General features: G+C 57.6%; 3 protein-coding genes across 3 annotated transcripts; 2 read left to right on the plus strand and 1 right to left on the minus strand.

Moving 5' to 3' along the window:
* Nucleotides 1-268: 268 nt before the first annotated feature.
* On the minus strand, nt 269-2,655 carry PLICBS_009205 (pkb-activating kinase-like protein; the record flags this gene model as incomplete). The annotated part of the gene is made up of 2 exons (XM_018323723.1): nt 269-619; nt 682-2,655. 2 exons carry the CDS (start codon nt 2,653-2,655, stop codon nt 269-271), a joined length of 2,325 nt encoding a protein of 774 aa, XP_018176902.1.
* Nucleotides 2,656-6,801: 4,146 nt separating this feature from the next.
* PLICBS_009206 (uncharacterized protein) lies at nt 6,802-7,707 on the plus strand (the record flags this gene model as incomplete). Its single annotated transcript, XM_018323724.1, has 1 exon — nt 6,802-7,707. One exon carries the CDS (start codon nt 6,802-6,804, stop codon nt 7,705-7,707), a length of 906 nt encoding a protein of 301 aa, XP_018176903.1.
* A 1,388-nt stretch (nt 7,708-9,095) lies between these two features.
* PLICBS_009207 (uncharacterized protein) lies at nt 9,096-9,993 on the plus strand (the record flags this gene model as incomplete). Its single annotated transcript, XM_018323725.1, has 2 exons — nt 9,096-9,292; nt 9,384-9,993. The coding sequence occupies 2 exons, from the start codon at nt 9,096-9,098 to the stop codon at nt 9,991-9,993; spliced, it is 807 nt and encodes a 268-aa protein (XP_018176904.1).
* Between the last annotated feature and the right edge of the window lie 3,917 nt (nt 9,994-13,910).

The raw sequence follows: 13,910 nt of genomic DNA on the forward strand, positions 1-13,910 counted from the left end.
TGCTGCCTGGTCCTCTTGGGTCGGCCGACTGCTTCGCGATGCCCAGAGATTGCACACAGCGGCCGGACACGAGATCAATCCACTAGCCCAGTAATACAAAAGAGACTCCCTGTCAGTACGCCTCGCTGCCCATTTCCATGCAAAACGTACCGAGTCTACTGCTCCGAGAGCCCAGTAACCACGACAAAATGCGACTCGAAAACAGCGGGCGCGAAAAAAGCGAAGAGGCTCTCCGACAAGACCACCATTACTTGTACGAGCAGATAATCTAGAATGCTGACCCCAACCCGTTTCGGGACTGCCTTTTGCTAAAGCGGTTCCGCTTGGCGCCGACATCGTCGTGACCGCCGTGGTTCTTTCTGAGGTGGCCTCTCGTATTTCGCTCACTTGGCCCGTAGCCATCAGCCAGATTGGCCCTGCTACCAAGGGTGCTGGCCGGGCTTGACGCCGTGGTGGGCAATTCTGAAAAAGGGTTGTCGTCGCCGTGTGCTGTTGCGTTTTGGGACATGGCCAGGTCCCTTGCTCTCTCGAGGCACTCAATCCAGTCCTCCGCCGTGCTGCCTCCCCCTTCCGCATTCACCGATGCTTTGGTTTCCTCGAACGTGTAATGCTGGCCATTCTGTTCAAGGTGATGAGCGGGGCAAGGCACGCACGCCATGCTAGGGGATTGCAAGAACTTACCGTATCTACACACCATACCAGCTGCCCCTTGGCATCCTGTTGACTTCTCCAGGTGCAGTCCGCAGAGAGGAGAGAGAGCTCGTGCTTTGTCCGCTTCTCTTCGCCCCCTGCAGGAGCAAGCACAATCCGCCCACTCGATGTGATCATCACCAGACGTTGTCTCTTCTTCGTGGTGCTACCCCCGAAGAAACGCGACAGTTTTTTGTGGCCCTCCTCCGAGCCTTTGCCGTGGCTGCCGTGTGATAGTGGCGTCTGTATCACCATCAGGTCGCCAAGTTTGAGAATCCGTTCATTGTTCTTGGTCAAAACCGGTGACCACTCTATGTCGAGCTGAGTCGGCGGCGGGAGTTCTGTAATGATGCGGGAAGGCCGCTGAGCACCGCTGGGGGTGTTCCCTTGGGTGTGCAGCTGTGGGCGAGAGGTCGGCGTGTTACCGGGAGCAGGTGCGGATCCTGAGGAATAGCCATTGAGTTGAATGATGTTGGGCTCCTGCGCAGGTGGGACGTATGGCCGCAACCTTGGAGCTTTCGCTCGCCACAGGCTCTTGCCAAACTGCTGACCCGTGAAGAACTCGTGGTTCTTGATATGTTCAATTGTGAGCCTCCTCGCCGGGTCGAGAACTAGGCACCGCTCGACAAGATCCCGGGCTGAAGGGGGGAATCCAGGTGGAAATTCATATTCAAGGTTGACAATCTTCTGGAACGTCAAGTATTCGCTGCCCGCTTTGAAGGGCGGCCGTCCGGCCAAAAGTTGGTAGATGATGCACCCAAACGCCCACAGGTCGCTGGCCTTGCACGCATTCTTGTGCGTAAGCAGCTCTGGGCTGACGTACTCTGCCGTTCCCACGAACGAGGCTGCCCGGGCGTCGTCTTCGCCATCCCTCCTCTCAGTGTCAGGGAGGCCGCGGTCGTTACTGGCTCCGTCTCTTGGATCCCGCGGGTCTCGAAGAAGCTTGGCCGTGCCAAAGTCGGTTATCTTGACGTGCATCTGGCTGTCCAAAAGCACATTCTCGGGCTTCAGATCCCGATGGATGACACCGCGCGAGTGCATGTAGTCGATCGCATCGAGAATCTGAGCGCCATAGAATCTCACGCAATCCACATCGAAGGTGCCAGTTTTCTTGAGGACGCCGAGCAGCTCACCGCCGTTGCAGAGGTCCAAGACGTAATATAGAGAGGTCTCGTCCTGGAAAGTGTAGTAGAGGCGGACAATACCGGGATGCTCGGTGAGGCGGTTCAGCGTGTTCTTCTCAATGTTCACATACTTGATCTTCTTCTCCTTGATGATGTGTCTCTTCTCCAGCACTTTAATGGCGTATTCCTTGAGGGTCTGGCGATCAGTCGCCAGATACACGGTGCTGTACGAGCCTTCGCCCAGGACGCGGCCAAAGGAAAAGTCCCTGACACCCTTTTTAACTTGGCGGGCTACGGGTCTCCCGTTGGAGTCCAGCTCGCGGCGTACGCCGACGGCGGCTCCGCGATCCTTCCACTCTTCAGTGGTCGCAGGGACCGAGGAGTCTCCAGCGAACGGAGCGACATCGACGCTGTTGGACGCCGCGCTATAGGTTCCGGAGGAGCCTCCCATTGCGCCGCCAGCGGACACGACACCCCTGGAGCTCAGGCGCAAAGGAACGGAGGAAGCTCGTTCGTCGGGGGCGCCAATTGCGTGGTGGGCAAGCTGAGATGGACGCTGAGCGCCTCGCTGGCTGTGTTCTCGGTTGGGACGGGCTGTGACCGGGAGGTCTGTCGTAGCGGCGAGGTTGTCGTAGAAGGATGATCTGGGGCGGCGGGAATCGGGGGCATCAGGATGGGTATGCGTAGCGGAAGAGCTCGAGCCGTGGTCAACGCCGGGTTGGGGGATTGTGTGAGGGTCCGCATCGGCTGGAGGCGGCGAGATGGATGCTTCGGCAGCGTCGTCGGGGTTCGCGATTCGCAAGCCCCCAAGGGCTTGGGAGAGACTCAGGTCCCCATTCATGGTGGTGTGCTCCAGGGGCCGCGATGGCGGCCGTCCCCGGGCTTCTAGGGATCGTGCTGTCAGAAATGGCCCGACGTTATGATGCAGCGAGACGTCGACCGGCCGACGACGACGGCGGCGGCGACACGACTTCCTGGGCGACACGACGTCCTGGGTGGGAGACGAGGAGACGTGCGGGAAGACGGGGGTGGCGCGCCGCAACGAGGGAGCGACTGATTGGGAAGGGGGTGGGCCAGTCAGTGACTGTGGAATCCACCCTGGGCCAGCCTGGCCCAGCGGTACCGGTACCTCCAGGACTACCTAAAAAAGTCTCTTCGTACATAAGTACCTAAGGTACGGTACGTCAGAGTGCCTCATGCCCGCACGCCGACTTCTGTTCCTCGCTGCCGGGGTTCCAAGTTGTTCGCATCTCGACCCAGTCATCAATGGGTTTTGGCAATGACGAAGCTGCGCGCGGAGCATCGCCAAAGTTCTCCAAGTACGAATAAAGCTGCTCCGGATTTCGGACAGAAGCAAGTGTGCATGCGAAATCGTGTCGTGTCCAAGTCGCGGCCGTGTCACTAGGTACACTGCACGACAGGCCTCATCAGCCCAGACAGCAGTCACCCACTTGCTGTGCGAACATCTGAGCCAGGCAGCTCCAGTACCTTAGTACCTTCCTTAGTATCAATGGCTACCAGGTACTGATCTATCTGGTACCTCAGCGCCAGCAAAGCCCCTGACAGGCTGTCGGCTCTTTGCCTTCGTGCCAAGGTACCGACTCAGTACCTAGTACCTATCTTCTAGGTAGTAGGCAAGCTCAGTGTGATATCCCGGGAGCTCACCTTCTTAGAAGCGACCTTAGTAGTAGGCAAAGTTCCTGGATACCTAAGTAGGTACTTAAGGTACCTAGTGGTACCTTGGCTACATTAGGTACAAGTGCCACCAGAATATCAGTATTTGACACACTTCGATCAGGCATCGACATGCCAAATTACTTTGGTTCACGCACTTGCGCGCACTCCGGGGAATCCGGCAGTCCGGTAGACGACCTTGGCCAAGGTGTCAATGCGATTTGATCGCGTCGAGCCTACACCCCTCAGACACCTTGCAGGGCTGTCCGCAACTCGGCAGGTACCTCCTCCACCTTGGCAAGGCGGGTATTGCCAGGAACTCTGGCACATGTGGCACGGCACAGAGTAAAGTTCGATTCAGGGGCCGCCCATTTTGTAAAGCTCCCATCAAGAAAGGAAGCTTCGAAGTTTGGACCTATGGGGAGCCCGCATATATGGTCGACTCTCTTCCTAAAATTAATAGTAGACGCCTAGTGCCTGGTCCTCAGCTTACTCGAACCCCGTCGTATTCCCAGACAAGGCCAGGAGTAGACGGGTCACGCCCCCGCCCGGTGCTTACCTCTACGTCTAACTCAAGTCGAACGCTTCTCGGGCATGGGTATAGTACGAGGATCCACGCTTCTCGGGCCATTACCTTCTGTGTGTCATGGTCTTGACAATAGGCTTATTCCAGAACACCTGCTCGTGAGTGTCTTGAGTGGATGCAGCGCCGCCTCCAACGGTACTTCCTGCATGGCTGGCTTCGGCAGCGCAGGAGCAACCCGTACTTCTGTCTGAAGCTTCTCGTCTGGGCTAGTGCCGTAGAAATGTGTCGAGATGCGTTGGCCGGACAAACATTGCAACGCTTACCCAGACGCCATCGCCATGCTTCGACTACGTTCGACAGCTATATCATTGACCTCCACTGAGCTTAGGGAGTTTGAGCTCCGCTGCCGGTACAGGAAGCACTTGCGGAGTCGCGGCTCACTTCTTCCAGCGGTCGATGGCGTGTCGGCCACCGATGACAACTCTGCCTCGCTCGACCGCCGTTGCCCTGGCCCATCTGGACCCCAAGCAAAGCCACTGCGCGTGGCTATGGCTGAGTCTACGGCGACAGCCGTCCAGCTAACTTCTGGTCTTGGTCGCGCCGATGGTGCGTCGCCGGTCACGGCAGAACTCGAGGATCAGTTCAGGAGCCTGCACAGCGCAGACACTATGACGGATACTATCGAGCCCTCGAAATCGTCGACGTCGCCTAAGGCACAACGCGACGCACGGGCGAAGCTTCTTGTCGACGATGCGCCTGTATCGGAGGACACATTCAACCGTCTGAGCCAGGGTACTGACGGCCAGAGCCGAAGTTCGCTGACGGACTCTCGCGAAGTAGACTCGCCCCGGACGCCGGAGCAAGCACTGGGCGATGGCACAGAATCACCTCGCTCCAGGTCCTCGCGGCTCATGTGCGTACGTACTCTTGACGCAGTGTGATTGTCGTACAGACAGAGCTGTGCTTACCCGGGGCGGTCTATATAGTCAACAGTTGGCCGGCTCTTATCCCGTGTCCGGTCTCTCGGCAGCCGAGGACATGGCGATGCGGTGAACGGCCTCGATAGGGAGGAGGGCCATGCGGATTCAACGGCTTGGAGTCATTTGGAGACGAGCCTGACGCCTAGACTTTCCATCTATGATGACTCCGTGACGCATACGTGGCAGCCACGGAGCGCGTCGTCTCTGCCGGAGTCACGCCATCGAAGCAGGGTCGACGCGACAGTGCTGGTGCAGACAAGCCGACTGGCAGGATTGCGAATCGGTTCACCACTGTCGGATGCGACGCAGGCCCAAGCCGTGGGGGGCCAACTGTCACCTGTTGGCGGTGAACGGCCAGTGTCGTCGCCCGGTATGAGAACACCTGGCTTCCAGGGCTTGTACGGGGGGGTTGAGAACTTGGACGAGGAGATACTGCAACGCCTGCGGAGCCCGGGGACGAGGTGAGTGGGCACGTGGGTCTTGTAACTCAAAGCACTCCGAACTCGTCGTAGGAATATTAGTTAAAATAGCAGCTCTTATGTGTACGCTGGTGTGTGGAATTTGTAATCCATGGTCCATGCTGCGATGCGGCTTTGTGGTCCTGGGAGTGTCCAGGGTCGTGGGCGGAAGTGGGAGGGAAACGGGACCGAGTGCGAACTATGGTGGTCACTGGGCGTTTATGCTTGTAGATCAAAAGCGACCTGGCGCCGCAGCATGGTGAGGTTTTACACGTACAGGCATGGCCATGCGGACGGACACCTAGTTAACGGACAGCAACTTCCAAGGCTGTCGATGCTCAAAGCCCCGGGCCTGCCCACGAGGTTGCTTGGTGGCACTCGGGGAATCGGGGTCTTCAGCCCGGCTGGCAAGGCGCCCAATGACGTGGAGCCATCTGCCCTGACGCCCCACCCCCGGGATCCGCCAGAACAATTTCGGACTGGAGGCGCGGCAAGCATGGCTTTCCTCGTACTGCTGCCCTGGTAGGTACCTGCAGTTTCTTCGGTGTCCGGCGGAGTAGAAAAGTACCCGATACTCTGCGGCAACTCTCGCATCACCAGCCGGGCGCCCCACCTCATCGAGCTGCCAGCGTTGGCCCACTGTTAAGCCCTGGCTTTGCTCGCCAGGTGGGGCAGCAGAGCTTCTTCCACGACAGGTACTGGAGGCTACCAAACCCTACGGCAAATGTATTCGCGGCTGGAAGTAGAAAGCCAGTATCCCTGCCCCTTCGCATACCCCTGCACACGCGGCCGGTCGCACAGCGCAACCGGCTGCACTAACGGGCCGCATCATGCTGCGCATTGCGGCTGCATCTGCGACTTCCCATCTGCACTCCCCGCTCGTGCCAAACGATTTAACTCGCCGGTTCGCCCTCTGTTGCATCTCGTCAATCTTGTTCGTCGCACCACCCTTTGTCCAGATCTCTCTTCCCCTGACCCCTCGCGAACTCATTTTTGCCATCTCACCCTGCGAGCACCACGCACGTCCCACTCGTCTTACCGACCGCGCACATAACCAGCACCGACATTCTCGCATTGTGTTCAACCCCCCAGCAGCCTCCTCCTCGTTCCTCCCAACTCCTGTAGCCGTCCAACCGTCGCCGATCCGCCTGCAGCCTCACTTTCCCACCCAAGCACCCTTCACCGTCACAGCCAGCTCCATTGACGATTACCAACTTGACCTTCCGGTTTGTGGTCGCACTAACATTAGTACTGATCTTGCTTTTTTCTTGTTGCTTCACATCACTGCAGCTCTTGTCGCTTCTCGCATCTTACGTGATATCCCACCCACTCCAAGAACGGCAGACGACATGGCATCCTTCAGTCGCCAGTTCTCCACCGCTTCGCCAGTCCTCGCCATGCAACCGCAAGTCTCTCATCAGCACTCGCTGCCGACCGCAGGCTTCTCGCCTCAGCACACGACAGTTGCGCCATTCAGCACCACGCCATCCGATCAGCCTTTGCCACAGGCCTCGGGCCGCACCGCCGGCAGGAAGCGATCCCGTGACGAAGCCGCAACCAATCTCGAACCAGACGCGCCGAACCCCACCCCTCCAGAACGACAAGAAGAGTGGGTGTACGGAGAGGGCATGGTGCTCATCAAGCCGAATGTCGGCTATGTTGCAGACGCAAGCAGTCAGTCTGGGACATGGCTGGAAGAACAAAAGGCCAACGACGAGCGAGAGCGGCAGCGCCGAGAGGTGGAACAGCGACCAATTCTCCGCAGCCACAAGTCCCAGCGCATCGATGCCAGCGTCGAGGTCGGCGGGCGACCAGATGCTCTTGGAGAGCCGGCAGGCGTACCACTGTCCAATGGCGACACCGCGACCACGGCCGCAAGCACTGCTGGCGGGCCCATCATTGATGAGTGCACCATGCAACTCGGCATCGGCTGGAGGAGAATCATTGACGACGAGCATATCCAAGCAGCAGCGCGAGGCTGGGCGCGCTTCATCGAGAATCACTTTGCGCTCCGCGACGTCCGCATTTGCCTCGAGAGCAAGGGTCTGCAGTCATATCTAGTCGAGTCATCGGAGGGCTATTTCCTCTTTGCCGAGGACCTGCGGCGCGGGCGCTTGGTCAGCAAGACCGTGACTGGTGCTCTTCGCAACCTGCAACAGTCGCCGCCTGTCTTTGAAGGCGCTGAAATCGAGATGGGGGCGCACAGTGGCCTAGCCAGCGCACACTCAACTGACACCGAGATGAGGATAGACTAGGTGTCCACCTCCCAACGTGGCTGCCCTGATGAGGCTCCACCTGCCCACGATGGACTGCACGCGAATGTCGGAAAACTTGCGAACAAAAAAGAAGGTGAAGCGGAAGTACTGTATATTATCGAATCCCTTTCGGGACTGGTACTCGGGCGTTTGCACACGTGGTTTTAGGTTTATAATATTAACAGCATCGTCTGTCAAGCTCGGATAAGCACAACATGTTGAGAACCAACGCTTAGTGCATCTTGTAACTCGTATCTTTGTCTCAGACTGCTTGCAGCACGAAAGGTCACAAAGCCAAAGCATTTGGTGCCTTCGAAGGCTGGAGCTGCGCAGTCCTACTTAAGGTACCTAGCAAGTTAGGTACAGGTAGATTGCCCTCCCTCCCACTTCGCTGGTCGATCCACCTTGTCGTACCTTGGTTGGCACGCAATGCAACACATATCACTCAAGAGCATTATAAATGTGCCTCCTTCGAGCCAGGGAAAATAGGGAAAGTTCAGACTGATTTGCGACAACACGTGCTTCCCAGAGCCTCAGTCGATGCCTGGCTCACACCTAGTAGGTTATCAAGAAACATTCGTACGTACTGAAGTCCTCTGTACCAAGGCAGGTACCGATATGCATAAGTATATACATACTGATCGATACCTAAGGTAGGTAGCATGCTATTATGTACCTATCTAGTACCTAGATGAGTCTTGGTCAAGAGTCTTACTCATAGGTACTAAGTAGGTATGGTGGGGACTGCAGGGTTCACTATCGAGTACACGACCTTAGGTGCATCTTATACGCAAGGTACTTCACGGGGAGAACTTCAGTGTTTTCAGGGCCCGGCGACACTAGTTTGGGACAGAGAGGTGAAAAATATTATTGACTATGGGGAACGCAAGGTACTGGGTACCTTTATGATGCCCTACCTATCAATATTGTCCCAAGGAACCTTGGTTGCTTGAACTTCTAGTACCTCCAAGCGGAGTACCCCACTATCGCAGGTACTGACCCCCAGCGCGGGCATTCCAACGTCGCTCCGAGCACTGGTACAGTCGCATCACCACCCCCAGCGGCCAGCGACCAGCGACTGGGCTCACCTGATGTAACCGCCACACTCCAATCCGTCGATGCATCCTCCTGACAACCGATTGTCCCAACCCAGCGCCGAGATAATCCCGTTCATTGCACCGCGTACATTCTTCCCGCTCTGTCCGCCGCCGCATCCCGCGCCTTTGACCACGCACCTGCCGCGGCAACCGCGCTCGCTGGTTCTGGAGCAGTTTCGGGCGGGGATCGACGGTGACGACGACTCCGGCCACGGCAACGAACCACGAAGACGGTGACAGCCACGACGACGACGACGACAACGACGACAATAGACACACACGCGGCCCGTCATGTCCAAACCCAGCCAGCTCTATCTCCTCGCAGATCACATCAAGCTCTCGTTGCTGGAACGCCAGCGCGCCAAGAGTCTCAATCTCGACAGTGACACTCAGGATGGCCACCTGTCGCGGTCGCTCGAGCAATTTCGCGCCGGGCTCACATCCCTCCAGCAGGAGAAGTCGCGTTTAGAACAGACCGGTGACGAGAAGTAAGAACCTCCTTCGTCGGCTCCTCCCTGCCCGGAGCCTCGCTCCCTCACGAGCCGAACGGCTGACCCTGTCGCCGCCCCGGCATCTCAGTGCCGCGAAGTCCATCACCGATGCCCTGCCCGAGCTCCAGAAACAGTTTGAAGACCTGACGGCCCAGTTCCACGGCTTCTCGTCACCATCTACGGAGGCGACGTTGACCCAAGCCAACTCGGACGAGCTGGCCGAGGACTTCGCCCACGCGGCGTCAACATCAGCGTCCGGGCCGGGCTCCCGGAAATCCAAATCGGTGCGCTTCAGTGATACGCCGTCGGACCCTTCAAGCGACTTGTTTGGTCCGTATCGGGATGACCCGGCAATAAACGACACGGCTGGCTACCGCGATCAAGCCGAGGAAATGTCCAACCAGCAGCTGCACCAGTACCATTCGCAGATCCTAGAGCAACAGGATGAGCAGCTCGACCGACTAGGTGAATCTATTGGCCGCCAGCGCGAGCTGAGCATGCAGATTGGCGACGAACTAGACAGCCATGTTGCCATGCTGGACGAGGTCGAGGCAGTCACAGACCGCCATCAAAGCCGGCTCGACCGGGCCAAGAGGACCCTGGGCAAGGTGGCCAAGGGCGCCGGCGAGAATAAGCAGATGACCGCCATCATCGTCCTCATTATCATTCTTGTCCTCTTGATTGCGATTTTGAAATAATACGATTACTTGGCATTCGGCGTGCATGCCGGTACGACAGAGCCGACCCATCCCCCGACTGCTCTAGTGCCTCCGGAGTCTCAACAGTGTCAGACAGCTTCAGTAAACCAGCGCCACCAGGGAATTTTTTTTCGCTTTTTGCTCTTCGGGTGGCTCTTTCCTTACTATAGAAACGAACACGATCAGGCGCCGAAAGGGTGCCTGTTGTGACTTCCTTTGCAACCATCATGTCGTGCTGGCTTGACCTGTGCTGCGAGGCTCACCAAGGGACGTCGTCTCCGTACCGCATCGCGCGGTCCATCATCAACGAATCACATCACCGTCCTTGGTCATACCATCGAGATCCTCGAGAATGTCGCTGCCGCCCAAGACGCCCGGCACGGCCACCGCTGTCCTTGACTCTGCCGGCCACACCTCATGGAATTTGACGGTTTTATCGCTCGACGCAACGACGATGCATCCCTCGGATCCTGTCCCTGAGCCGCCTGCCCTCGGCGGCGACTTCTTCGGCCACGTATACGGAACCGCATATAGCGCTCGCAGCTCGCCATCCCAAGGGATTGCGGCAATCTGTCGACAGTCCGGCCAGCTAAACACGGCGACGCGATATGGATGCTCTGGTTGAGCATAACCAAACGTGGCGACAATTTCGCGCCGCGTTGTTGACCAAATCAGTGAAGTGACCTGGGCAGCGACAGAAATGGTCGCAAGCGCGGAGCCGGATGATGTGTGGAAGAAGTGAATACATTTATCATTGGAGCCGCCCCCAGTGGCGACCAGTCCCTCGCGCCAAGGACAAAAGGCAATGGCCTTTACTGCCGCTCTGTGCATCCAAAGCTGCCTCTCACATCCGCGCCCGAAGGTCCGTATGCTGTTGGCTGATGTTCGCACGGCCAATGCTCCCGTATCGAGAGTTGTTGATCTCGCGTCTCTCGTAAAAGAAACAAGTTCCGGCTGCTGGCCCTGGCCGCCAGTGCCTCGAGAGACGCCTGTGGGCCTCAGTGTTCGACTTCGACAACCCTGAACGCCGCTACGGTCTGTTCTGGTCTGACCGAATAGTTCACTCGCGTCCAGTAGATAACACTGGTTGTCGTTTCCCCCAGAGGCCAGCATCCTACCATCAAGAGACCAGGCGAGTCCGCATACCTGCTGGCTGTGGAGGGAGACCTTGGTCACCAGCGACATAGAACCTGGCCAGGTATCTCGTGAGACCTCCCAGGTCATCGGCCATTCGATGACGTAGTGGTACAGGGTGCCGGTCTCGTCGCCAACGATGAGGTCTTCGGTCTGTACTGCAACATCGGGGTTGAGTGGATTCCGTGATGGCCGGATCGTGGCGACAGGCCGCCAGCTCAAGCAAGTCACCGCGTGTGGTTGCTGGACTTCGAAGCGGGGCAGCCCGTCATAAACAGACTTCAGGACAAGAGATCCGTCGGATCGTCCGGCTGCCAGGATGTTCTTGTTCCCAGGCTGGGATGAGAACCCAACAGAAGTCAACCAGACATGATCCAACTGAGTCCCAGTCACGGTACGAACACCACATCCCTCAGACCATGTATACAAGAGGTTTCCAAGGCCGACCGCAAGCGTTCGACAGGTGTTTGAGTAAGCGAGGGTGGAGCAATAGTAATCGTCGCGCAAGTTCGGGGCATCTAGAACCCTGAACTGTGGTCAGTCATGGATTGGAAAACCGTAGCGCAGAAAGAGGTAAGGCGGAATACTTGAAGGGCGCCACCGGGATCGATCTTTTCGAGGACGTATTGTCAACGTCTGTCGTTCGGTTAGTGAGCAGAACGTCCTTCGACGAGGGAGATGGCGTACGGCGGGTGCTAGGAGAATCTGGTAACGGCGGATTTGTCCGCGAGTTCGTTTGAGACAGGATCTCCCCGATCGGATAGAGCGCAGGCGGTATCGAAGGTGCTGGAAGGTGCAAGTGGAAGCCCAAGATTTTCTGAATTGTGTCAATGTCGAGGGCCAACGCAACGCAGCTTTGGTAGCGCTCCAAAACATCCCGTGCGCCTGGTTTTCCTACCAGGCATGACATCGTGAAGAATGGGGCATTGGTCCCGCGGCGGGTCAGGTGGCCCCGGCCATCATCTGTTGCCGAAGCGCTGAAGGCCAAGTTGCCACCCGTCGATGTATTAGCTTGGCTAGTTTGATGACCTGGATGCGGATGAAGTCGCTGAACGGGGAGACTGATGGCCCCGAAAGCTGTAGGCTTTCCGTCAAAAAACAACCTTTTTCACGGCTTGCATTGCATGGGAGAAGCACCATACCTGGTCCAGTTGCCAACCGCCTGGCAGCAGGATGCGTACTTGGCGACTCTACAGGCGGACGAGCGCGGGAAGACCTAGGTACCCGCGGCGAGGAGGGATAGTTTATTGCAGGCCCATGCCTTGCGAGCCTTTCGAGATGCGAGAGCGCACGCGGCGGTTTTGATGTGCGATACCGCTCCGCGGTAGAGACCGTGACCTCTCGAGGAGGGACAAATCTGTCGAGCGCGCGGGGACTTTCACAGTGTCGCGGTCCAAACGGAGTCTTACAGCCGTCGCTGGCCTTCTTCTTCTCACTGTCAGAGCAAGCTATATGGCCACTGCGCGCAGAGAGGCGCTGGATGGCGCGCTTCTGGTGGGCATTTCGGTAGTTCTGAAATCGTGCGGCCTCAGAAGCCAACTCTGACTCGTCCTAAGATGCAGGGCCGTCGACGGAAAGTCCATCGATGGAAAGAAGGCGTCTACGACGGCTCACCACCCACTGTAGGCTGCGATCATCATCGAGTGATCCGTAGCCAGAGTCTTGCGGACTCGAAGGGGCGACAGCGGCGCTTGTGTTTGCGAGCTGCGCGCCGAAGCGGCGGATACGACGTCGAGTCTGCAGTCTTCTGGCCTCCGAACTGCTGCATTCCAATGAGGCCATCGACTTGCGTCTGCTTGGTAAGATGATTTGGGGGCCCAAACCACCTAGAGAGCCTGGCCGGCGCGCCACGGTGTCTCGGGGTTTGTGGAAGGGATTGGGAGAAGGCGTTGCGATCCAGGGGTTCAACGAACGCGCCGACGTCTCCTCTCTTCCACTGGATGGCAACGGACGCAACCAAGCTATAGGGAATACAGCCTGTTCGAACAGCCCGCGAGGAAGATATTGAAATCGGCAGATGAATTGTTGATAAAATGCATGTGATTTGCTGCTGCGAATAGAGCCAGACGTAGGAGTAGGGGAACGGCGGAGGGGGGGGGGGGGGGGGGGGGAGGGGTCGACGTCTTGTTACCACCGAGAACAATTTGCGGTCTGTCGAATGCCGGAAAGGGTGGGCGGGTTGGTCTTTCGGTCAGGTACAGCTGCAAAATTGCAGCTGTACACGAAGCTAGAGAAGGTTGCAGGGCCGTAAGTATAGACAGGGTAGGTGACTCCAAATTGGTCAGGTAGGTGAGCAAGTCATGCCGCCTACTTGAGGTGGAAGAAGTGGCAAGGTAGATGGGAGAATCATGTTGATGACTGGAGGAGGCTTGCGCTGGGAGACACCGTGTCGAAACCTGGAAGGAGAGTTGCACATGATTGACGGTACTCGATTCGGCAGGAAAGACCGCCATGGCACGTACCAAGGGATGGACAAAAGCATCCAGCTTCTTGCAATTGATGTGCCGCAGCTGCGACCAGCCGTCACTTTGCGACGCTCGAGGGCACTCCGATGCTTAGGCGGGCAATCCCCTCCTCGCAGTCAGTACCTCATCTAGGTAGGCATGTTCCTGAGGCAGGTAGTTGACAGACGTAGGGGACGAGTGGAGACGCCGGTGAAAGTGCAGTCTCGCCTCAGCGGCTCATGTATCAATGTACGGTTTCCAGGTCATGTACGTCTAAATCAAACTCTGTATGTACACGAATATTGAATATTGGGTTTGCGCGGTCCCAGCCAAGGCCGA

The sequence above is a fragment of the Purpureocillium lilacinum genome (genome assembly GCF_023168085.1).
Source record: "Purpureocillium lilacinum CBS 284.36 DNA, scaffold_7, whole genome shotgun sequence".
In the NCBI taxonomy this organism is placed as follows: domain Eukaryota; kingdom Fungi; phylum Ascomycota; class Sordariomycetes; order Hypocreales; family Ophiocordycipitaceae; genus Purpureocillium; species Purpureocillium lilacinum.